Raw genomic sequence first — 26263 nt, forward strand, 5'->3', positions numbered from 1 at the left:
GTATTTGCTAATCATTGTTAGCAAATGAAGCAAAAATACAAGTGTAAATAAATACTGCTGAAAATTAAGTTTGGGATTATTTAATGGATCGCTTAAATTTGACGGAAATTCAGAATTACGGTACAAATAATAGGGCTCTCTCCTGCTTGTCTAGGCGAAGACACAATTTCCCTACTGCCAGTGAAGGCAGCATGAGCTCCCAGGCACAGCAGTAGACGAAGAAGAAGAAGACGACGAAGAAGAAGACGACGACGACGAAGAAGAGCATCCCAGCGTGGCTATGTCCGACCCGGCGGCTCAGGCCCTGCAACCCCGGCTTGTCCAATCCCAGTCCGCTGGGTCGGCCGGGTCCACCGTCGCCGCCACCAGCTCCGGTTCAGGGAACAGTGATCCGGCCAGACCGGGCCTTAGCCAACAGCAACGCGCCAGCCAGAAAAAAGCCCAAGTTCGAGCCTTTCCACGGGCGAAAAAGCTCGAGAAACTCGGCGTTTTCTCCGCTTGCAAGGTAGCTAGCTAGCCTAGCTAAGCTAAGTTCAAAACAAATAATCCTTTGGGCTTGTCACGAGCCGAATAAGAAACTATTAACACTAAAGGAGCTAACGTAATAGTTAGGTTTTCTATATAGCAAGCTAGCAATGTTTGTGTAAACATTACACGCTATTATAAACCTAGCTAACTGGCTAAGTGAATGTACTTTAAGCGTTGTTGTTATTCATTTATTATTTACTACAACGTGTGTTCATTCTCAGGCAAGTGACACATGCAAATGTAATGGCTGGAAGAATCCAAACCCACCCACGGCCCCCCGGATGGACCTGCAGCAGCAAGCCGCCAGCCTGAGCGAGCAGTGCCGCAGCTGTGGACATGCCTTGGGTACTAACTATCAATCATACAGCATCCTTTCCACAGAAGTATAAGCTTACATTCGCTGTAATGTGACCTGTGCATCTCATAAACTGTTCACCGGCTTGGTGAATAATATATAATATTAACATTACATGTGATAGAAAACGTCACGTTAAAGAAAGCCTGCTTTGTGTGGACACACAGCACTTAATACGCAGACTAATCTCTAGTCTAGTCTCTACAATCGGTAACTGTTACATTTGTTCACTTCCTGCTTTCCATAATACAGTTTAAGGTTGTTTTTTTTTTAAATAATGCACCTCATACCGAAGTACAAGGTGATATGACCATACAATGACATAATGGGTACCATAGTAACTGTCAATATAATACTAGTGTAGTCTAGTCTCTAGTCTAGACTAGTATTATATTGACAGTTACTATGGTACCCATTATGACTAGAGACTAGACCATACAATGACATAATGGGTACCATAGTAACTGTCAATATAATACTAGTCTAGACTAGAGACTAGACTACAGACTAGAGACTAGACCATACAATGACATAATGGGTACCATAGTAACTGTCAATATAATACTAGTCTAGACTAGAGACTAGACTACACTAGTATTATATTGGGTACCATAGTAACTGTCAATATAATACTAGTGTAGTCTAGTCTCTAGTCTAGACTAGTATTATATTGACAGTTACTATGGTACCCATTATGTCATTGTATGGTCTAGAGACTAGACTACACTAGTATTATATTGACAGTTACTATGGTACCCAATATAATACTAGTGTAGTCTAGTCTCTAGTCTAGACTAGTATTATATTGACAGTTACTATGGTACCCATTATGTCATTGTATGGTCTAGTCTCTAGTCTAGACTAGTATTGACAGTTACTATGGTACCCATTATGTCATTGTATGGTCATATCACCTTGTACTTCGGTACGACGTGCATTATTTAAAAAAAAAAAACAAACAAACATTAAACTGTATTATGGAAAGCAGGAAGTGAACAAATGTAACAGTTACTGATTGTAAAAGTACCAGATGGAGGGGTAGGATTTAATAAGCTTTGCTTCTTCCTACTCCTTTTGGACATGTGGAACTGTGAACTGATTATGCGATGCATTCAATTGTAATCTGATGCATGTTCAAATGAAATGAAACCATTACCAATGTGATCTAATCTTGGATGGCGTATTTGCAGCCGATCACGTGTCCCACTTGGAGAACGTGTCTGAGGATGAGATCAACAGGCTGCTGGGAATGGTGGTGGACGTGGAGAACCTGTTTATGTCCGTGCACAAGGAGGAGGACACGGACACCAAGCAGGTGTACTTCTACCTGTTCAAGGTGAGCGTTTGCATGGCGGTTGGATCTTACGAGAACGTGCAACGAGAAGACGGTCTTTATTGTTTATGTTGTGTAGCTGCTGAGGAAATGCATCCTGCAGATGAGCCAGCCGGTGGTAGAAGGATCACTTGGTAGTCCACCTTTTGAAAAGCCAAACATCGAGCAGGTGAATTTGATATTTCGCAAATAAGAGCCAAGGAGCATCGAAGTTTCTCACGGTTCAAACCCTTCTCAGGGGGTTTTGAATTTCGTCCAGTACAAGTTCAGCCACCTGGCTCCCAAGGAACGGCAGACCATGTTCGAGCTATCCAAGATGTTCCTCTTGTGCCTCAACTACTGGAAGCTGGAGACGCCCACGCAGTACCGCCAGCGCACGCAAAAGGACGACGGCACGGTGTACAAAGTGGACTACACCCGCTGGCTGTGCTACTGCCACGTGCCTCAGAGCAACGACAGCCTGCCACGCTACGAAACCACGCAGGTGTTCGGCCGCAGCCTGCTCAAGTCCATCTTTACGGTGACGCGGCGCCAGCTCTTGGAGAAGTTCAGGGTGGAGAAGGACAAGCTGCTGCCGGAGAAGCGCACGCTCATCCTCACGCATTTTCCTAAGTAAGAATAATCGGTCTTAAAGCGGCGGTAACGTTGCTGATGTTTGTCATCCGGCGTCAGGTTTTTATCCATGCTGGAGGAGGAAATCTACGGGGAAAATTCTCCCATCTGGGAAGCCGACTTCACCGTGCCCGCCGCTGATGGTGCACAGCTGGGGCATCAGACAGGTGTGGGCGGGGCTATATCAGATTGGAATATAAACATACTACATACAGGAACATGATGGCTGATTTTGTTGTTGGGGGCGGGGTTCTGTCTTCCAGTGATCAGTCCGGCAGCTGTCTCCGGCTCTTCGGCTCTCTCCAAGGCTTTAAGCGCCGGTTCCTCATTGGGTGGTCTTGAGGGTCTTGCCGGATCAGAGCCAATCACAGGTCAGCATCTTTTGGTTTTATTTATGGTTCTCGGTTCTGTACGCTCTTTGTGATGTGTTCGCTTGCGTTCAGGGGAGAAACGCAAACTCCCCGAGACGCTGACGCTGGAGGACGCCAAACGCATCCGCGTGATGGGCGACATTCCCATGGAGCTGGTCAACGAGGTCATGATGACCATCACCGACCCGGCCGCCATGCTGGGCCCCGAGGTCAGTCAGTCCGCTAACAAGTCGTTCAGAGCGATAATCCTGTCATTTTACCCGCCTGCGTACGTTGTGTTCCTCACAGACCAATCTCCTGACGCCAAATGCTGCCCGCGACGAGACGGCACGTCTGGAAGAGCGGCGCGGCATCATCGAGTTCCACGTCATCGGGAACTCTCTCTCCCAAAAATCAAACAAGAAGATCCTGATGTGGCTTGTGGGCCTGCAGAACGTCTTCTCGCATCAGTTACCTCGCATGCCCAAAGAGTACATCACGCGACTCGTCTTTGACCCGTGAGTGGCGTCTCAGGCGTTGCACGCTAAAACATCACATCCGCTCGCCTTATTGACTATTTTTATTTTGATCCGCCAACAGGAAGCACAAGACTTTAGCCCTCATCAAAGATGGCCGCGTCATTGGGGGCATCTGTTTTAGGATGTTTCCCACTCAGGGCTTCACAGAGATTGTTTTCTGCGCCGTCACGTCCAACGAGCAAGTCAAGGTACTCGACTAGCATTTGAAAGCAGTTCCTTCGGCAACCACAAGAGGGCAGCAAAGCTTGTAAAGCTTATATGGTTGTTAGCTGCCTTTTCCTGCAATGATTGTCGTGGAAGGAACAGATATTTTTGCATTAAGCCTTTCATCATTTATTGTTTTTACCTTACTTCTCTTCTTCTATTCTACTATCATATTTAAAATTTATTTTTATTATTATTTTATTTAAATCAATCCCTCAAACGTCCCATCAGGGCTACGGCACACACTTGATGAACCACCTGAAGGAGTACCACATCAAACACAACATCCTCTATTTCCTCACCTACGCCGACGAGTACGCCATCGGCTACTTCAAGAAGCAGGTCACCACCCTGTTGACTCTCTTCACCGCCCCCCTACCCCCACCCGAAATTCACTTTCCTCCTAATCTCGGCAGGGTTTCTCCAAAGACATCAAGGTGCCCAAGAGTCGCTACCTGGGCTACATCAAAGACTACGAGGGAGCCACGCTGATGGAGTGCGAGCTCAACCCCCGTATACCGTACACGGAGCTCTCCCACATCATCAAGCGGCAGAAAGAAGTGAGCCCGTCTCCTTCGCTCCGGTCACGCTTCTTTCAGAATAATATCCTCCTCCTTTTCCAGATCATCAAGAAGCTGATTGAGAAGAAGCAGAGTCAGATCAGGAAGGTGCACCCTGGTCTGACTTGTTTCAAGGAGGGCGTTCGGCAGATTCCCGTGGAGAGCATTCCTGGCATACGTGAGTGTTGGCAGCGTGTGATGATGATTAAGCACAAAAAAAAAACAAAAAAAAAAACAAGCCCTGGCCTTGTTGTCTTGCAGGAGAGACGGGATGGAAACCCAGCGCCAAGGAGAAAGTGTAAGTCTATTACACTGGTGTAAACTATTGTTTACACCAGGGGGTCTCAAACTCAATTTACCTGGGGGCCACCGGAGCTAGGTTATGGGTGAAGCCGGGCCACATCAGGTTTTCAAAAAAAAACCCCAAAACGCATTTATTAAAAACTGGAAAAAAATCCTACCCTACACTTTTTCAGTACTTTGGTTCCGGTTTTCCACACCAAAATATCTGATAAAACATTCCACTGTTCTCAAATATCTTCATTTTTATTTTTCTATACACAAAATAAGATAAAAAGAAAAACAAATTAAGAATAAAGACAATAAATCAATCAATCAGTAATAAATAAGTAAAGTAATAATAAAACAGCAAATAAGAAAAACGTAAGAAACCACATACAGTTGGTCGAGAAATTATTTTTTTCAGATTCAAATGTACAGTATTAACACTTATTTAACCTTTAACATGAACATTAATGAAACTTAATAATTTTACCCAATTAGCAAGTTAGCATCGTACTCGGTTCCATCTGGGAGCAGCGTCGTAACTTTAACAACATGTTTGATGAGATGCTTTATCTCGACGTGGATTTTCCAGCGTCATAAGCCTTTAGCTTCATTGCTAATCCAAACCAACAAACAGGGCGGGGTAACAGGGTAGGGTAACAGTATGGGCGGGGCAAAGTCATGTTAATTGTGTCCGGTGTGCACACCCCTTTTAGCTGTCATTTTAACATTAAACTTTGGTATCAAGGTGGGGGCCTCAAACTAGCGTCTCGCGGGCCGCATTTGGCCCGCGGGCCGCAAGTTTGAGACCCCTGGTTTACACCAATCCAGAATCGGACTTAAACTGCTTGAAAGGGGATTGATTTACATTGTATCATATACTGTACATACGTATTGTATACTGTACGTACGTATTGTATACTGTATGTACGTATCATATACTGTATGCTTACATAAGATTTTCTGTTTTGTAGCAAAGAGGTGAAGGACCCTGATGTGCTGTACAACATGCTCAAGAACCTCCTGGCCCAGATCAAGGTAAGTAATCATGTCCACTCGAAAAGCTATAGGCTCTAGAATTGAACCTTGAGGTGTGCCGCAGTCCATTTTGCTAGCATTTATATCAAAAATAAACATTTCATCTGTGTTTAATGTGATCCGGACTTTATTGAGCAGACTCACCCGGACGCTTGGCCCTTTATGGAGCCCGTGAAGAAATCCGAAGCGCCGGATTACTACGAGATCATCCGCTTCCCCATCGGTCAGTCGCCGCTCACTCAAATTCTTCTGTCCCTTTGCCCGATTGACCCCCCCCGGCACTCTCGCCCCGCAGACCTGAAGACCATGACGGAGCGCCTGAAGAACCGCTACTACGTGACCAAGAAGCTCTTCATCGCCGACCTGCAGCGAATCATCACCAACTGTCGCGAGTACAACCCCCCCGACAGCGAGTACTGCAAGTGCGCCAACACCCTGGAGAAGTTCTTCTACTTCAAGTTGAAAGACGGAGGCCTGATCGAGAAATGAGAAGGTTCTTCTCACGGCGGCGGGGTACCAAAGTTCCGACACATTTTATTTATAAGTCATTCCGCTTTCGCGTCGCGCCTCCAAACTCGGGGACTTCCAAGCCACGTTGCCTTCACTTACCGACACACTTGAAGCGCCATCCGGTGAAGGGAAAGGAGGAATCGTCTTGTCCGGGTGTTGGAACGTTCCGACTTTGTTCTCACCGTCACCGAGTCCACTGATTATTCTCAAACATTTAGCTTTTTAGCTCCATCGTATTGACGTTGGTTGACGTTCTGCATTAAATATTCCACCTCCTGAGAAATCATTGTGCCTCCGGTTTGAAATATTTTTGCCTGAACGGAGCTTGAACTGTTCTTGGCACGTGGGTGCTACGTGATAATATTTAAACTGCATAAAAAATGCTAAATATTGGTTGTTTATTCCATTTCGGAGAACTCGGTGGCTGTTCCATGACTGCTTTTTAGATCTGGTGATGTGTGTGTGTACATGTGTAGATAGAAAAACTTATGTGTATTATTTTTTGTTTTTTACTTGAAATCATGTTTGGCTCACTTTCCGAAGTGTCGTGTTTTGTTCTTCGCTCGTTTCCGTGACGCCACGTTTCACACGCCACTTACGTTATTGTAGTACCGTTAATGACAATAAAGGTTATTTAGGATTTTTTTTTTTCCTATTTCTTGCTTCTGATGTTGTTAATGTGTAGAACTGAACTGTATTTACACTATGTCTACTACTAAAAACTTACATTTTATTTATTTTTATTTTTGCTTGTTTTGTTCCTGGTAGCACTTTTGTTTTTGGTTCATTGTAACTCATGTCCAAAGTGGGTGTGCACCAACAAGTTTTGCTTTCCTGCAGGGAGGAGGAGCATAAGAAGGGAACCCCAGCTGGGTATGTTGCAACTTTTCATGTTTGCTGCACTTGAAGGCCTCACAAGTGTCACTTTATTTTGTGTGTACATTTCAGGGCTTGGTAGGGTTTGAGGACAGACTCGCTGTCTTTAGATGTACTTTGTGTTGGTCTTTGGTATTTCTAAGTGCATGTGTGTATTTGTGGCCTGTAATACATTTCTTATCAGTCATGTTGTTGTCCCTCCAGAGCCTCCCTTCTTGGGCCCTCTCATTGTGACTCATCTAAAACCAACATTCAGTTTCGTTTTCCGCTTTGCAGCCTAAAAGCTGACAGCTCTGCACCCAGGAACAGAGAACTCCTTCTCGTCTTCCTGGTAAGTCATCTCAACTTCTTCAGCTCTATAAAGTTGACTGATCCTGTCCCCGGCAGTGTCCCATTGCAGGATGTCAGACTTCGGACTGTTTGGGTACCAGGAGGAGGTGGTCCAGAGAGCCCTGCGAGGAGAGAACATCATCATCTGGCTGCCCACCGGGAGCGGGAAGACGCGTGCCGCCGTCTATGTGGCCAAGAAGCACCTGGAGAGGACACCGTGGGGCAAAGTGGTGGTCCTGGTAAACATGGTAAAGAAACACTCCACTCCTAATGTTCAAAAGTGTATATCTGGCAACCATGAAGTTCATCTGTAGGACATTCATCATGACCTTTGGCACCATCTTGGCTCAGATATCAAGTCAAAGATCCTCTTAAAGACAGGAGCGCTTTGCTGTTTTTAGTGGCTGATTGCTAAAATATTAGTCAAAGATCCTTTACGTGACAGGAGTGCTCAGCTATTTTTAAGGATGAGCTGCAAAACTCTAGTCAAAGATCAGCTATACAACAGGAGTGCTTTACTGTTTTATCAAAGCTACTATAAAAATGCTAGCCAAAGATCCTTTATATCACAGGAGCACTGTGATGTTCTTAAAGACCTACTGCAAAAAAACACTCAAAGATCATATGTATAAGTGGAGTCTTGTGCTTTTTTGTGGACGTAAAGCTAAAATCGGAGCCAAAGATCCTTTATTTGACAGGAGTGCTCAGCTGTTTTTAAGGATGAGCTGCAAAACACTAGTCAAAGATCAGCTATACAACAGGAGTGTTTTGCTGTTTTTTCAAAGCTGCTATAAAAACGCTAGCCAAAGATCCTCTATATGACAGGAGCCCTGTGCTGTTTTTAAAGACCTACTGCAAAAAACACTCAAAGATCATGTGTGTAAGTGGAGTCTTGTGCTTTTTTGTGGACGTAAAGCTAAAATGGGAGCCAAAGATCCTTTATTTGACAGGAGTGCTCAGCTGTTATTAAGGATGAGCTGCAAAACACTAGTCAAAGATCAGCTATAGAACAGGAGTGTTTTGCTGTTTTATCAAAGCTACTATAAAAAACGCTAGCCAAAGATCCTCTATATGACAGGAGCCCTGTGCTGTTTTTAAAGACCTACTGCAAAAAACACTCAAAGATCATGTGTGTAAGTGGAGTCTTGTGCTTTTTTGTGGACGTATAGCTAAAATGGGAGCCAAAGATCCTCTATGTGACAGGAGTGTGCAGCTGTTTTTAAGGATGAGCTGCAAAACACTAGCCAAAGATCAGCTATACAACAGGAGTGCTTTGCTGTTTGAGCAAAGCTACTATAAAAATGCGAGCCAAAGATCCTCTATATGACAGGAGCCCTGTGATGTTCTTAAAGACCGACTGCAAAAACACTCATGTGTAAGTGGAGTCTTATGCTTTTTTGTGTATGTATAGCTAAAATGGGAGCCAAAGATCCTCTATGTGACAGGAGTGCTCAGCTGTTTTTAAGGCGCAGCTACCAAAACAGTAGTCAAAAATGTTGTGTTTGACATCCATTGATCCGCCATTGTGGTGCATCGTGGTGCAGGTCCACCTGGTGGACCAACACTCCAGCAAAGAGTTCGTTCCCCACCTGGCGCCGACTCACAAGGTGTTGGCGGTGAGCGGCGACAGCAGCGAGAAGGACTTCTTCGGCAGGGCGCTGCGGGACTTTGACGTGGTCATCTGCACGGCGCAGGTCTTTCACAACGCGCTGGTCAGCTCGGAGGAGGACAAGCACGTGGAGCTCTCAGGTGTGGGTCGGAGCACCTCCACGGCGGTCACGGCGACTCAACCTCAGGCTCCTTTGCAGAGATCTCCCTGCTCATTTTGGACGAGTGTCAACACACACGCAAGAACATGGTCTACAACAAGATCATGAGGGGGTACCTGCAGCAGAAGATGCTCGGTGCAGCGACGCTGCCTCAGGTTCTTGGACTCACGGCGTCGCCGGGCACGAGCGGAGCTAGGAGTCTGGACAAAGCTGTGCAGCATGTTCTCCAGGTCACTAAATACTTCAATGTGTCTACTCGGTACTTGGTGATATAGTATATTACTTCCATAGTTATTACATCATCAAAATTGAATACATGATATTGGAATAAGGTGGTCATGTGGTCTCTCCCTGTCAGCTGTGCGCCAACTTGGACTCGGTCATCACTTCAACCAACAGGTCCACTCAGGAACTCACACTCAAAGTACCGCGACCCCTCAGGATCTTTGACATTGCGGAAAAACGACACCAGGTGATGCTATCTATTTAATATAAAAAAAAGCGTACTGTGGGGGTGCTATCTGCGTACTCTACGTCTATCCTGTGACGCAGGATCCCTTTGGAGATGAGCTGAAGCGGATCATGCAGCAGATCCATGACTTCATGGATCCTCTAGAGGTCTTCAGGATGAGGGAATGCGGCACGCAAGAATACGAAGCAGACGTGGTGGAACTGGAGAAGAGAGGTCAGTCCATTGGTTGGTTCAACTCTTTAGCGATCATCTTTTTATATGATTTTTTTTTGTATTCACATTTGGATTGATTTTCATTTGGGATTTAGGACAGCTGTACTGTCAAAGCAGATTGAATCCAGATTTGATCCAGATTGCACACAGAAACTCAATTTATGCACACACAATAGAATGTATACACCTCAAAGTCTCCCAACACTCAAATTCAACCTGTTGTGTTTTCATGCTGAATTTGGATTCTGATTCAGTTTGAGTGAGCATTCACATTGATGATGTTTGTGTCACTTTTGTCCTTCACATAGATTTTATGTCGTATCTTTTTGGATTTTTATCTTTTTTTTTTTTTTTTTTTTTTTACAGTTTTATGGAGCCTGTAATATCAAACCAAATTGAATCCAGATTTGATCCAGATTACACACAAAGAAGAAACTCAATTTGAGCACACACCATAGAATTTATACACCTCAAAGTCCCCCAATACTCAAATTCAACCTGTTGTGTTTTCATGCTGAATTTGGATTCTGATTCGGTTTGAGTGAGCATTCACATTGATGATGTTTGTGTCAGAAAAAGTCACTTTTTTTCCTTCACATAGATTTTATGTCGTATCTTTTTGGATTTTTATCTTTTTGTATTTTTATTTTTTACAGTTTTATGGAGCCTGTAATATCAAACCAAATTGAATCCAGATTTGATCCAGATTACACACGACAAGAAACTCAATTTGAGCAGACACCATAGAATTTATACACCTCAAAGTCCCCCAACGCTGAAATCAACCTGTTGTGTTTTCATGCCGAATTTGGATTCTGATTCGGTTTGAGTGAGCATTCACATTGATGATGTTTGTGTCAGAAAATGTCGATTTTTTTTCCTTCATATACCACTTTGTATTTGTATTGATTTTTTTTTTACAGTTTTATGGAGCCTGAAATATCAAACCAAATTGAATCCAGATTTGATCCAGATTACACACAAAGAAGAAACTCAATTTGAGCACACAAAATCTAATTTGACATGTCAAAAATCCCCCCAAATCTAAATTGGATTGAATCGGTTGTGTTTTTCCCCCCTTTTTTGAGATGGTGGATCTGGAAGACCACTGACCTCGTAGATGTCCTGAGCGGAAGTCTCCGGATGAATTTTTCCTGTAAATCCGGTATTCCGTGTTTTAGGAGTCCAGGAGTACAACCGCGTGCTGCAACAATGCGCCATCCACTTGCGTAAATACAACGACGCCCTGCTCATCAACGACACGCTGCGCATGAAGGACGCTCTGGAGTTCTTGGAGGAGTTCTACAACATCAGGATGACCACCCTCATCGACTCCACCGACGACTTCCTGTTTCAGCTCTTCCAAGGTGGGCTGCTCTTGTCATTGCTGTCGTTGTTTCCGGTCCTCACCCGTCATTGTGGTCCACATGGTAGAGAACCAAGACCTTCTGGAGGCTCTGGCGAGGGACCTACGCTACGAAAACCCCAAGTTGGACCGGCTGGAAGCCACCCTGCTGAGGCTCTTCCGTCCAAGTGCGGACTCCAGAGGGATCCTCTTCAGTAAGACCCGTAGAAGCACCAGCTGCTTGATGGACTGGGTGCTCACCAATGCCAGCCTGCGGGAAGCGGGCATCAAACCCGCTATCTTGACTGGCACCGCCTCCATGACGCAGGTGGGCGACGTAAACGTTAAAGACAACCTTATACAAAGCAACTGTACGTTTTTTTTGTTTTGCAGAACGAGCAGGGGAACGCGATACAGATGTTCAGCGTGGGCGCCGTCAACCTCCTTATCGCCACCAGCGTGGCCGAGGAAGGTCTGGACATCCCAGAATGCAACCTGGTGGTGCGTTATGGTCTCCTGACCAATGAGATCGCGCAGCAGCAGGCTAGCGGGCGTGCTCGGGCCAAAGACAGCCAGTACTCCCTGGTGGCCGAGCGAGGAAGCCGGGAAGAGCGCCGGGAGAACCTCAACGTCTACCTGGAGGAGCTGACCGCCAAGGCCGTCGCTGTCGTCCACAAGATGGACCCCTCCCAGTTTAGAGAAGAGGCAAGACCAACGCTTCTCCTTCTCCTCCTCAGCCGTCCATCATCCTCGTTCTTTTGTTGCCTCCAGGTAGCCAAGCTGCAGCGCCAGGCGGTTTGTCAGGGCCCAGCTGCAGAAAGCAAGAAGAAGAATACTCGCTACTCTGCCTTCAGCGTCCAGCTCTTGTGTCAGCACTGTTTGATGCCTGTCGCACACGGCAGCGACTTCCGGCATGTGGACAATACGCATTACGTCAACATCAACCCCGACTTTAAGTGAGTAAGCCTCAGGAAGGAGGCTCAGCCAATCACAGGGCACATATAGACAAACAACCATTCACACTCACATTCATACCTATGGACAATTTGGAGTCGCTAATTAACCTAGCATGTTTTTCCCGGAGTACCCGGAGAAAACCCACGCATGCACGGGGAGAACATGCAAACTCCACACAGAGTTGGCCGAGGGTGGAATTGAACCCTGTGAGGTCTGCGCGCTAGCCACTCGACCGCCGTGGCCCCCCTACCAGACATTCATTTTCTACCGCTTTTTCCTCACGAGGGTCGCGGGGGTGCTGGAGCCTATCCCAGCTGTTTTTGGGCGAGAGGCGGGGTACACCCTGGACTGGTGGCCAGCCAATCACAGGACACATATAGACAAACAACCATTCACACTCACATTCATACCTATGGACAATTTGGAGTCGCTAATTAACCTAGCATGTTTTTGGAATGAAAACCCACGCATGCACGGGGAGAACATGCAAACTCCACACAGAGATGGCCGATAGTGGAATTGAACCCTGGTCTCCTAGCTGTGAGGTCTGCGCGCTAGCCACTCGACCGCTGTGGCCCCCCTACCAGACATTCATCCATTCATTCATTCATTTTCTACCGCTTTTTCCTCACGAGGGTCGCGGGGGTGCTGGAGCCTATCCCAGCTGTTTTTGGGCGAGAGGCGTGGTACACCCTGGACTGGTGGCCAGCCAATCACAGGGCACATATAGACAAACAACCATTCACACTCACATTCATACCTATGGACAATTTGGAGTGGCTAATTAACCACGCATGCACGGGGAGAACATGCAAACTCCACACAGAGATGGCCGAGGGTGGAATTGAACCCTGGTCTCCTAGCTGTGAGGTCTACGCGCTAGCCACTCGACCGCTGTGGCCCCCCCCTGCCAGACATAATAAGACAAAATATGCCATAAGACACAAACTGCTTTATTTTCCTTCCAGTTTCTATACAGGACTTTCTATGGTGGCTTGCTAACGGAGCATTACCGCAATTGCATTATTGTCCATCTCTGAGTTCTTAATGTCGGGCTGTCGTCTCAGGGAGAAGTACCGCCTCGGCGGAGAGGTGACGCTGGAAAGGACCTTCACCGACTGGGAGCCCGGCTACGTGATCTTGTGCAACAACGGCAAATGCAATTACGTGTGGGGGTCCGAGATGAAGTACAGGAAGGTGGCCCTGCTGCCCACGGTGGCCATCAAGAACTTCGCCCTGGAGACGCCCGGCGGCAGGACCATGGTGAAGAAGTGGAAGGACGTTCCTTTCACCGTGGAGGACTTCAACTTCACCAAGTACTGCCAGGATCACTACCCCGACCTGGAAGACTGAGGTTGGAGGCTTCTTGGGGAGAGAGCGTCGGCCCGCCATGATGCACACATGAAAGCAGATGCTTGTGCCTGCAGGGCCAGCGAGGCGCGTTACGCTCGAATCATACTTGAAATGAGCATGGCAGCTTTGTTTATGCCCAAGGTTTTTATTATTATTATTATTTTTATTTTTTTTTGTGGGCTTCATCTGAAGTCTTGTACACGACACAACTCAGGGTGGAACATGACCCCAGACCGTCATGCATGGAAACCAAACCCTTATTGACATGAAATCACGTTTCTTATTATATTACATGTCTTTTACTTATGTTTGCAAATAAACCGTAGCATGTTGTGATTAACATTTTAGGCATTTTATTATCTTGTATATTCTGCAAATTAAAGAGAGCACAAACACTGACATGATCTTATTGTTATTGTTGGATGCTGTTACTTTTATTGACCACCAGGGGGCTCTCTTAATCAGGCTATATAGTATGGAGGACCAAAACTGCCAAAATTATAAATAAATAAATAAAGTGGAAATAAAAACAAAAATGAAAAAAATATAAAAACTAAATACAAAAAAATTAATATAAATGAAAATAAAAACAAATAAAAAAATATATACATAAATAAAAGCAAAAATAAATACAAAAATAAAAAACAAGATTCAGAAATTAAAAATAAATACAAAAATAAATGTAGAAATAAATACAAAAATCATGACTTTTTTCAGGCCTTTTATTTATTTATATATTTAGTAATTTTTGTTTTTATTTCCATTTATATTAATTTTTTTGTATTTAGTTTTTTGATATTTTTTTCATTTTTGATATTTTTGTTTTTATTTCCACTTTTATTTATTTATTTATTTATTATTTTGGCAGTTTTGGTCCTCCATAATATAGTTGTAGTTTTGGCAGCAGAATTATACATTTATACAAAATTAATACATTTAACAAATAAAAATCAAACAAAATGCACGTTTTTAATAATATCTAATATCAAACAAGCTCTGGACTGAATGAAAAACTTAACATTATACTAATGGAGAGAATGCACTATAAAAATGAGGCTAATTACATGACATTTGATAGTCTTGGTGGTGCGTTTTAAATGTATAATATAATGATGATGCATTTAAGTGCCTCACTGCATGACTGGGCCAATCATGACTTTTTTTTTTTTCAGGCCGGCTCATTTAACACCATCCAGCATCATTAGAGGTGGCAGCAAATCTACAAATAGAAGATAAGAAGATAAGATCATGCCCACACGATGAAGGTCAACACATACACACGCATACACGCATGCATGCATGCATGCATGACGCAATCACCCCCACAATAAAAAAAAGCTGCTGTATGCCTGACTTGTTGGGGGGAGGAAACTGGTAGAATTGACTGTGATCCGACTCACAGCGTCTCTAATCAACGCTGATTATTTCCTTCTCCACACGCCGTGCTTGCTGATTGCAATTAGCTGGCCTGTGTGTGTGTGTGTGTGTGTGTGTGTGTGTATCATGCTAGCAAAGCATCAGTCTACATAGTGTGCCCCTAAGAACTATTTTTCCTACAGGAAGTAAAGGAAAGAGAAATCAGTTCCAGGTTTAACATGCAATCATCACAAGGCAGTGTTTGAAGTCACATGTTAGCATCCATGATTTGGAGTGCATGAGAAAGCGGAAAAATAAAAACACATTGCTCTCCATGACTGGCTGCACGGCGGTCGAGTGGTTAGCGCGCAGACCTCATGAGGTCAATCCCACCCTCGGCCATCTCTGTGGAATTTGCATGTTCTCCTCCGGGTACTCCGGTTTCCTCCCACATTCCAAAAACATGCTAGGTTAATTAGCGACTCCAAATTGTCCATAGGTATGAATGTGAGTGTGAATGGTTGTTTGTCTGTATGTGCTCAGTGATTGGCTGGCGACCAGTCCAGGGTGTACCTCGCCTCTCGCCCCGAAGACAGCTGGGATAGGCTCCAGCAACCGCAACAGAACCAATGTTGTAATAACCGCAAGTACCAAACTGCTTTGCCAGCCGCGTTGTTGACCACTCCCGATCCTTGAAATGCAGCTCCTGCCATCTTGTGGGCTCATCATCATCATCATCATCATCATCATCATCAGAGGCAATAAGAAGAGCAGTCAAATAAGAAATAGAGTCATCGATCATGTACGGAGAGGAGAGCTGCGGGGTCGTGAGCTGCACCTTTAGCCTAATGGAAGCACTACATTAACCACTGGACTCTTTTGACACATCCAATTATAAGGGACGCCCCCACCTGAAAATACCCGCCAACCCGTCCCGGCTGGGACTTGGAGGGGCCGTCCACGCAAGTTGTGTCACATAAGCAGCGACGAAAGGACATTTGATAAAGCACCTTAGCCAAGGTCGGTGTTTCAAATAGCAAGACAGCCACTATAGCAACGTGGACAATGTGGAGTTTTGTTTATGTAGGTTCCCCAAGGTAGCCTAACCCAAGCATGTGATTTGTTGTATATTCTCAGTATATATGGAGTATAATAACACATCAAAACACAGTAAAACTGTGAATACCATGCTGTATTGAACACATCTTCTCAGCATGTTTATTCAAGATGGCGTCTGTAGTCCGTTTCTCATCTCAACACTTCTTCACGAGACAGATCGTGAAATGCTTTCACTGACACCCCGAACATCACAACAACCGGCGAGCTGCATCGCATTTTTCCAGTTGTTATTCTTGTTTAAATCACAATTACTTGTAAACTGGAAAGGACAGCATATTTTAAAATACTTTAAACATTCCAACAAAAGTCTAGTTTTCCAGTGTCCGTTCTCTTTTGCTGCTTTAAGTGAACGTGATTAAACGCAGCTCTCATTTACGACACTAGATGGGCATATGAATGCACCAGGGCAATCGCGCGGGTTTCAGAGTTGTAACATTTTATGTTCAACTAACAGTGCGACCTTCTAAACGTAAGTAAGTATTTCTAATTTCTTCAATACTACGCGGTTTGCACCGTCATATTGGAGTGTGTTGTGATTTAGCCGCCCAGCTGGTTGCTAACTGCTAAGCTCAGTTAGCCGTGTCCACTAATTCATGCTAATATTAGAATGCTAATGTTAGTTAGCTAACGTTAGCTAGCTAATGTTAGCTAATGCTAGTCTAATGGTTTTAGTCCAATGTGTACTGCTTATTGCTGAAATGTTATGTTTCTAACTGCTAGCTTTATAAACATTCCAGTTGGGTAGATTAATATGATTAATTATTCACAAAAACATCTAGTTAAAGGCAAATTGGCTATTTGAGAAGTGTGTATCAAACTGGTAGCCCTTCACATTCATCAGGGCCCAAGAATTTAAAAGTGAAAGACTAGGACTTGTACAACAGAGCAAGATTAAAGGTGATTTATGACTTGACTTTTTCTTCATACAGTCAGAGGCCTATGATGCGCTTTGCTGTTGTCTTGCAGGAAATTGAAGGGGAAGATGAGAGAGGCGGTGGAGGGCGGAGGGCAGGCGTGAGGCGGGAGAGGACGCTGGTGAGACTTGGCGGAAATGAGCCGGCCCGGCGTGACCTTGCCTTCTGGCTAAAACAGAGAAAACATCCAAAAAGTAAGTCAAACATTCCACCTGGTGAGAAAACACATAAAGACTCAGCCATTCCGCGAGGAACCAACAATCTGACTCACTGACTCCTAAATGCTGCACTTTGGCCGAGGACAGCGTAAGTTGCTACAAGTGATGGACACCAATATTTCATTATGTTAAAATAAGGAATAAACTAGCAAACAAACAGGCTAAGTGTTGTGTTGTTTGCTGCTAGCTAGCTACCAGGTAAGATGTGACAAATTGTTAATTAACCAACAAATTAATAGACAAAAAAAATGTTGTTTTTGTCCGTCATTAGCTAGCAAAATGTTACAAATGTATCTAAGCGCTTTACTTGTATTTGTTAGCTAGCCAGACGGTTATTTCCTGGTTTTGTTTTTAAGCTGATGGAAAATAACAGACTTTTTTGATGATTAAACGAGCAAACAAAGAACTAAATTGAGCTAACAATCTATGTAAGGCATTTACTTGTGTTTGTTAGCTAGCTAGCAGCTTATGTCCTTGTTTCATTATACAAATATAGCAGACAGTAACAGTTTTCATGAATAAACTAAGCCATGTTTTGTTGCCCGTCATTAGCTAGCGGTTTCCTTCCTGGTTTTGTTGAATGACGTAAGATGTTTTTCATTAATGAAAAAAAAAACGAAAAAAGAAGCGATATATGACCGTAGGAACAAACGGTACATTAGCTACCTCCTTGTTTTCCGTTCAAAACTATCACGTGTGTGGACATTTTTTTTTTCAGAGCCCGACTTGAATGGAGGACAATGACAGCAGCCCTACATGAGCTCCACGTCCCCGTGCCCCCCCTCCTTCTGTGCAGTCACGAGCAGGTAGGAGTGTGATGTGTAACGTGGCGGGCGGGGGGGGGGAAAGAAAGTGGGTTTGCTCTGACGGGAAATGTCTATTTACACGACGAAAATGAAGTGGGCCTTTGTGACATTTCAGCAGGCCTGCAGGCAGGAGTAACCTTCGGGATCGCTCCAGTCAGTCAGGCAGGTGGTGGCGGGAGGGGGGGGACGGGGGTGGGGTGGAGCTACCTGGAATCTTTTCAACTAATGTCACACATTGTAGACAAGCAGAGGCAGCGTAGGCTCCCTGGATGAGGTAATGATTGAGTTGTAAATTGCAATTATAGGCTGCAGGCTGCCATATAATAACATACTTATCTCTGTACATGCAGACTAACAATTAGGACTCATTTCCATGAAATACGCTGGTGTGATTCTATCACTGCCAGCAGACTCTTAGAATGACATAAATGAAACCCCAGCCATATTATTTCTCATATTACTTTCCTGAAATCTGTCTCATAGAGTACAGTCCCGTCTTTTGAATAAGTTTTCCTTACGTGTGAATCACTTATTCAACCGAGTTGAAAGAGTGTGACCAATACTGCCGTATAAACGCACGCATTCTGTTGTTTTGTCTTCTCTTCCTATTCTGTCACTTTCACTTTTCATCGCCTCGCCAAGGCCTCGCCGTTTCAGAAGATACCCTTCCTTTCACTCACTCAAACGCTTGCATTCAAAGTGTAAGAAAACGCACGGCATGCAGCGCCAGCGTTAACACAAACCGAGGAAAAAGCCAATGTTACAGACTTAAAGGTGCAGTTTAAAAATCGATGCGGTTCTTGGTTTGCCGGCTAAAGATCGCTTAGGTCAGCAAAGCCTTTGAAAGGAGTTTCGTATCATCGTTTTGCTTTGATTCAGAACATTTGAAGAGGTCGCAACCTTGAATTCTAACTGTTAGCAGCTTGAAAGCGGAACATCTACGAATGTGTCCGACGACTTGAACCACTGCCGCCATTTTGTGTACAATATCACTCAAAAACACTAGCATTCTCGCTTCAGTCATAGACATTTCATTCTTAAATAGGCTCTTTTGACTTATGGAAGTTTTGAAAAGGGGAATAGTTACTAGTTTGTCATGACTATCACTCAAAAATAATAGTATTGTTGCCACAATTAATTCCCAAATATGCATTTTTGAGAAATACTAACTGATAGAAGTTGTGAAAGGGAAGCAGCTACTAAATTGGAGAAACCTGTCCTGATAGGACCGCATCAATCATGTGTTATATTATTATTATTATTATTAAAATGAACAACGTTCTTGTATGAGTGAATGACAGCGTTAACGTGTCGGGAGGCGGTTGGCTAGCGACGGCTTCAAGATGGAGGTGGATGTTTGGCAGCTGTCTTCACGTCTATATGCAGAGCTGTCAGCACCGAAAAGGGCAGCAAGAGAACCTGACGGCCGGCAGGTGCACGCAGGCTTTTTGGACGGCGACCCCAGATTACCTCCTGTCTGGCTTACATCCTGACCTTTAGCTGCTCCACGTGCGCTTGCCTCGCACCTGCACCCACACCTTGGCAAGCGTGTAAAGACAAGACAGACTCGTTATCGTAGCACAAATGCTTTTAGGGCTTTTTAAGGCATCCGGGTCCTGATCGCGGTGTTGAGTTTCGGCCGCCACGCTCGCCACGTTCTTGGCCGCGTTCTATTTTTACGAGCCCTTCTTGTTGGAGCGCCAGCGCGTTGGCGTGACGGAGGACGACGACGCAGCCAAAAAGTCGTCATCACCTCCCTGGTGACAATGTGCTCAACGCATCGCTCCCGCTGAGCTGCTGTGTACGCCGCCTCGGCGCTCCAAAAGTCTCGTCTGTTTGGCTGGTTGTTTATCGCAACGTGTGCACTGGCTTGTCCTCACGCTGCGAACAGGAAGTGCAATTCAATGGGGCGCATAGATATTTCAAATCACACAATCAGCATTAAACAGTTTCTCCATGATTCAGCAAAGGGATTAGAGGCTAACATAAAACAATACCCTTCCTAGTTTGGCACCCTGAGGAACACCATAACTCATGTTTTCATATAGTTTGTTACAAGCACTAACTTGTTTTTACTGATTAGTTGACTTTTGTGTTTATTAATTTCTTTTTCAGATATGTTGGAGGCCTTTTTCCCCATACAGCACTTTGGTCTACTGTTGTTATTTGAAGATGCTTACAATATGATATGATATGTAAGTTTAAATTAAATGTAATCATCAAAAAATATTTTACAGGTGTAAAATAATATTTACTAATAATAATTACTGCACTTTAAATTCTATGATGTTCATTACATACTTAATTTACTAATTAAATTAATTAAAGTAACTTAATTAAATGAACTTATTCATTCATTCATTCATTTTCTACCGCTTATCCTCACGAGGACTTATGCTACTTAAATTATGGACAACTATATACATATCGGTGGTTATGTTGGTTATTTTTTTTCATTCAGCTTGAAATGTTTTAAAATGGAGCATCCGGTTTGTATAAAATGTATATATAAATCTTGACTACATACTTGTGTTAGTTGTAGCTAACCGTAAAGAAACAACTCGGATAACAGACATTTCCCAACGGTACGTAAGTGCTTTTATATTGAAAGGGTGCTTCCGGTGCCATCCCGCCGATCTTAATTTACCGAGGCTTGACGGAGCCGCGGCATTGGATGGCTGCGTTGCTGTCTCGAGTCAGTCAGTCGGTGTACCGACCTGCTTACTACGCCGCTTGACACCGTCGACCACCACCGGTCCGGGGAGGAGACGGAACCGGGTCCGGTAAGACCTCCTGCTGTGTTAATAAGACTCCGCTTTTTGTCTATTGTGGTTGGGCTGGGATGCTGTATCTTCAGGTGTGGAGCGGAGCGAGACACACCTGGAATGTCTTGGAAGTTTTACTGGAGTTTTTTTGTCACCTTGTTCGGACCGGAAATGAAAGTTTGTGGTCCAGAAAGTTAGCGAGTTGGACCCAGGAAGGATGCTTTACTTGCTCGCTAGTCGCAGGCTTTAATTTTAGGGTGCTGACAACAGATTACCAAGAGATGAATGTCTCTTTAAAAACTAGTCATGCTAACACTCGATAGCTGTCAGTGGATGCTAGCAGCTGTATTATGTCACCACTTGTTAGTATGTCCACCTTGTATTCACTTTCCCTCCTTTTGAGCTTTCCTACTCTGTTTTGTACTCTATTTTTTAAACATGCAAAATTCGTCTGTTTATACTGTCAGTTTTCACGCAATGAAAAGTCTAAATGACGTCATATTTAGAAACTGATGTGGCTTTAGCCTATAATTTACTTAAAAACAAAGACCAAAAGGTCTATGTCTGCTCAGCTAGACCTCAACTATGCTATTGTTGGATATTTGTGTAGTGTACTAGTAACATGGTAGTGCAGTACACCTGTGGTACACCTGTACTAGTATACCTTTCTTTCTACTCAAGGTTTCCTTGTCTTCCAAAAGTGGATTAGTCGTTCAAAATCTCTACGGAGTCAAGAGATGTGGGTTTGAATCTCGGTTTGGCATCTCTGTGTGGAGTTTGCATGTTCTCTTTGTGCGTGCGTGGGTGCGTGGGTTTCCTCCGGGTACTCTGGTTTCCTCCCACATTCCAGAAACATGCATGTTAGGTTCATTGGCGACTCCCAAATTGTCTATGCGCCCTGTGATTGGCTGGCGACCAGTCCAGGGTGTACCCTGACAGATGGATGGACTCGGACAGCGGCTACAGTGGAACCAGCTCATGCCAACGCCCCTCGGACTGGCTGACTGACATCACCTTAAACGGTTGTCGACATAACCAAAACCCAAACGGTGTTTTCATGTCATATTTAATCTAATTTCATCTGATCTAACAAAGCTGGTGCGGACTATGTTGACAATAATGTCTCACGAGGGTATGCTGGAGCCTATCCCGGCTGACTTGGGGCGAGAGGCGGGGTACCCCCTGGACTGGTCTCCAGCCATATAGACAAGCTATCATTTACACTCACATTCATATCTTTTGGACAATTAGGAATCGCCAAGCAACATTATGTACATGCATGTTTTTGGAATTAAAAAAAAACCCTCACACTCACAGGGAGAACATGCAAACTCCACACAGAGATTCCCAAGCGGAGATCCGATAGTTGGATAGTTGGCATTTCACTCTGCTTGGCCATAATGATGACAATACTACAACAGGAGGACCACGGCGGGCCCAGGATGGACTTGATGATCTGGTTGGCGGTGCTAATGCACTAATAAAAAAGCGAATGGGCTTAATAGTATTGCATTTGTTGCTGGTTGTTGAACATAAGTACTTTATATTTAATATCTTTATGGCTGCTCCTGCTTTTCCTGCTGTTATGATCAACTGTATTATGTGCATTGTTTTATTTGCTGCCACTGGAGTGTTGTTTTTTTAGTGTTTTTTATATGAGGCAGAGCACCGGTGTCCAATGGTCTGCATGATGTGTTTTTGAGTGCCGTGGGAATAGCATCACCTTGATGTTGTGGAAATGTGAGGAGTTCAAGTGTGTCATTGTGGAGAGCAAAGGATAAGACGGCCGCCTCTCGTTGGGGTCGCTGACACCGGGATGAAAAACGTGGGAAGCCGTGAAGGCTCCCCTGTTTTGACGTTTTGAGTGGATTGAAGTGGAATGAATGATGTGTCCCATGTCTTCACCAGGGGGAGCTGTTTGCTGTCACCACTTCAGTTACAATTCCTACTGCATCAATCATTTAGACCGGCTAATGTTGTATCATGTCATGGGTAGGGACAAGAATTTACTGTGGAATTTGGGAAAGGCGACCGCAATGCGACGACACGGAGCGCTGCTTGATGTGTGATTCGGCATATATTCAAGTACTTTTTCCCTCATAGGAAAAACTGGAAATGGGAATGTTTAAACTGGCAAATGTAATAATAATATAATATTCAAAGTGTTGTGCTGTTAGTACGCCATGCTGTTTCTACACTACACTAGCATAGCTATGTGATGCTACACTGCTAACAATACACTCACATTTTAATGGCGGAAGAAAATCCAAAATATCAAACTGACTGACAGAGCTGCGTGATGTGTAGTGAAGCCTGTTTTTTAACAAAGTGGTGGACGGTATAGACCCCTCTAGCTAAAGGCAGGTCAGAGGTGGTGGGGGTCGGCCCTGAGGAAGGAGGCTTTACCTTCATGATGTGAGGAAAAGCCCCAACGTTTGGCATCCACAAACAGGAACTGAGAAGACACTCTCGGAACCTCAGTGTAGACGATTCTATTTTCTTCTTGTTTGCTACTTCCTCTTCTCGCCACCTCACCTCACTTATCCCCAGCCGTCCGCTCAAACCTTTTGCCCATTTAGTTTTGACCTTCCATCAGTCTCCGCGCCGCCCTGCCGTTGTCTTGGCTAACGTCACCCGCTGAGCCAAGGTGACCCCTCCCACCACTCTCCGCCGCAGCAGCGGCTGAGATTATAGACGTCCGCTGACCTCTCTTGAAAAACCATTAGTGACCTTCACTTGGATTTTGTGAAAGGTTTAAAGTGGAGGCGGCGTGGAGGAGGACGATGATGATGATGCTGCCGGTCGCTTGTTGACCCGCCAGTGCAAACACACACTTACTTCCCAAATAGGAGCAAGACACTGCAGTAGCGTCATGGTGGCCAAACATTGCAGGAGCTTCAATTCAATGTGCAGTATTATGGGGACAGTACCAATTGTATGAAAGGTCTTTCAGTGTTGCCATATTTCTATATTTCTATAAACCATAATGAGGATAAGCGGCATAGAAAATGGATGGAAGACTGCATGTGGCTTGCTATGATGCGCATGCGTGATTAATTAGATACAGTAAGTGAGTTACCAGTAATGCCGTTAATGTGTTTTTGACACCCCCAATTTATTCACATGTTCCATCAGAAAGGTCTTCATGGGTATTTAAATTCCCAAAACGGAATAACTCCGGCTCTGCGGGATGCCATTCAGCCTTTGTGCCCTTGTCCTCTTCAACGGTTGAAAGATCGGAAAATATGGGAATGAAAAACAGGAGAAGCAAAAAGCAAAAAAAATCTGCACGAATCCTGCCTCAGGACCCCCCCTCCCCCTCCATTGCCCCCATCCCACCATCACCCCCGCCCCCTGCCTGGTTTGACGGGCATGCCCCAAAGGAAGCATTCAGCCTGGGGAGAGACCCGACAGAGGCTGCCTGGCTGCTCAGTGGGGAGCTGCATCAGTGAAACGCTTTGCCTCGGAGGAGAGGCCAGGCTCTGCTTGCACTTTCTTCCTCTTGTACTTGTACTAGGAAATAGCAGTATTTCGGGGGGTAAAACATGCAGTTCTGCGTATATATGCAGCCATGTATCGATAGCATACAGACAAACGCAATAAAAGTTGCCTTGAGCACTTGAATGCATCTCAATGGCGACAGATGCCAGTCACGGGATGTCACAATGGACTAGTACGGGGGTGTCCAAAGTGCGGCCTGGGGGCCGATCGCGGTCCGCGGCTGCTTTTTTATTGGCCCGTGACACATTCTAAAGATACAAATTTAAGAAGAACATAAAATAAAAAAATCAGCAGAAATAAATAATAAAGTCAAAATATTAAGAAAAAAAAGTTGTAATTTAATGAGAATAATATTATGAGGAAAAATAACATTCTTTTCATTGTGTAAAATTTTAATATTAATGAAATAATTAATATAAATAATGAGTGTAGTTTTTAAAAAAGTTGTTATATTGCGAGAAACAAAAGAAAATTCTCAAAGTTCTCATTGTTGGAAAATTAGCTTGTGGAAAATGTTCATATTTTACTTCTTGGTTTAGTTTTGACAGTCAGCAACACGCACTACCGCCACCTACAGGATGTATGGAGAACAGCAAGCACCCTCAAGCACAGTGGTAACACATACACTATACAGATAGATGTTAGCTTTTTTTGAAAAACTAAAGTCGGGGGGCTTTGCCACAACATTCCGTCGTCTGCGTGGAGCTTCACTGCACTTCAGGCGAAGTCATTCTACTTAAAACGTTCACGCCTCACTATGTGCACGTAGAAAAACACATACAGTTTCTCCAGTGTGTTAGCTTACACAAACACATAAACAGTGGAGCGGTTATGCTGCTGCAGGAGCCGAGGTGTTGCGGTGCCGAACACAGCCTCAGTGTGCTCCACCACCACCACCAACACTACTAATAAATGGAACGCTTGTTCTAGTCCATATCTTACAAATGTGCTCTTAAAGTGACTCAGCGTGCATGTGTGGGCACACGCATGTTCATAACTAACAGGTGTGTTGCTGTCTTTTATCCTCTTTCTCTGTCTCTCTCTCTCTCGCTATCTCTCTCCATCATCCACCTGCTTAACTGGCACACTGCTGCGCTGCCGTGGCCTTGACCTCCAATCGTACGGTAAACACAAAGTCTGTTTTACAGCGCTTTTAACTCCTACACAAGTCCTTTAAAGTTGCCGTACGGAAGACGAGCACCCGTCTTAAACGTTTACCGCCTGTGAAATCAACGCGTGAACAACACCCATCACTTGACCTGAACGCAAAGACGATGTCTTTCACGGCAAAAATAATCATTTTAAAATAATACAAATATATATTACTCAGTGATAATATAAGGCTTTATGGATTAGTGCTACTGCGTCCACCTCACACGCCCGACCCTCGTGGGCGACTTCACCCCCCCTCTCCATCCTTGCTACCACGGCAACAGATAGCTATCATTACATGCCGCAGGAGGTGGCGCCGCAGAATCTTCCCTCCTCCACGGCGCATCCATTGTCGGATGGCAGGAAGCGGGACCGGCGCTGAGGACACGATGTCGCCTCGGCTCTTATCGAGCGGGTGGCGCGGGTCGCGCGGCGGGGAAGGCTGAGTATCGGCTGGCGCGGCGGCTGAGTCACTCGTATCCCACCCCCGGAACAATTCGTCTTTTGCCACACGGTTGGACGCCTCTTTATTGTCTTCATCACGCTGAGAGCGTGTGAAGGAAGAAAGGCGGCCATGTTGGCCCTCACTTCCTGCAGGTCGGAATCCCTTCAACGGCTTTAAAATAAACGTGCTACATCGCTCATGTTCCCGATCGATCGGCAAATGATGCGGGAGGCTGCTAATTTAGCCACACTGTTGTCTCATGAGCTAGAAATATCCCGCTTGGAGCTAGTGAGGCTCAAACTCAAAGCCTTACAGCCAAACGTAAACAAAAAACATGCTACGACGCTAACATGATTCT

General features: G+C 44.7%; 3 protein-coding genes across 9 annotated transcripts in view; all 3 read left to right on the forward strand.

The window, feature by feature from the left end:
* The first annotated feature begins 195 nt into the window (after positions 1-195).
* kat2a (K(lysine) acetyltransferase 2A) lies at positions 196-7047 on the forward strand. 2 transcript variants are annotated; one of them, XM_058049785.1, is made up of 17 exons: positions 207-505; positions 750-873; positions 2074-2219; positions 2296-2385; positions 2455-2828; positions 2889-2995; positions 3092-3199; positions 3272-3408; positions 3488-3696; positions 3779-3905; positions 4153-4263; positions 4338-4481; positions 4545-4659; positions 4743-4779; positions 5741-5804; positions 5943-6027; positions 6100-7047. In XM_058049785.1, the coding sequence occupies exons 1-17, from the start codon at positions 281-283 to the stop codon at positions 6291-6293; spliced, it is 2397 nt and encodes a 798-aa protein (XP_057905768.1). In that variant the 5' UTR covers positions 207-280; the 3' UTR covers positions 6294-7047. The 2 variants fall into 2 exon arrangements, with proteins under 2 accessions (XP_057905767.1, XP_057905768.1); XM_058049784.1 differs by having other exon boundaries at positions 196-505; positions 4338-4659.
* A 55-nt stretch (positions 7048-7102) lies between these two features.
* dhx58 (DEXH (Asp-Glu-X-His) box polypeptide 58) lies at positions 7103-14028 on the forward strand. The gene is made up of 12 exons (XM_058049786.1): positions 7103-7187; positions 7467-7521; positions 7578-7768; positions 9065-9269; positions 9329-9519; positions 9648-9761; positions 9842-9974; positions 11156-11341; positions 11409-11647; positions 11713-12024; positions 12091-12275; positions 13344-14028. Exons 3-12 carry the CDS (start codon positions 7592-7594, stop codon positions 13627-13629), a joined length of 2028 nt encoding a protein of 675 aa, XP_057905769.1. The 5' UTR covers positions 7103-7187; positions 7467-7521; positions 7578-7591; the 3' UTR covers positions 13630-14028.
* Positions 14029-16522: 2494 nt separating this feature from the next.
* The window catches only part of znf385c (zinc finger protein 385C), a 96988-nt gene continuing 87247 nt past the window's right edge, over positions 16523-26263 (forward strand). For 4 of the 6 annotated variants that reach the window (XM_058048131.1, XM_058048137.1, XM_058048135.1 and 1 more), the window contains exons 1-3: positions 16524-16577; positions 17071-17212; positions 17955-18042. The gene's annotated coding sequence lies outside the window, so the exon portion shown is untranslated. Of the gene's footprint in view, positions 16578-17070; positions 17213-17954; positions 18043-20691; positions 20826-26263 lie in introns of those variants that run through there. The other 2 variants (XM_058048132.1, XM_058048136.1) reach the window with 2 other exon arrangements.

The sequence above is a fragment of the Doryrhamphus excisus genome, chromosome 15, assembly GCF_030265055.1.
Source record: "Doryrhamphus excisus isolate RoL2022-K1 chromosome 15, RoL_Dexc_1.0, whole genome shotgun sequence".
NCBI lineage: Eukaryota > Metazoa > Chordata > Actinopteri > Syngnathiformes > Syngnathidae > Doryrhamphus > Doryrhamphus excisus.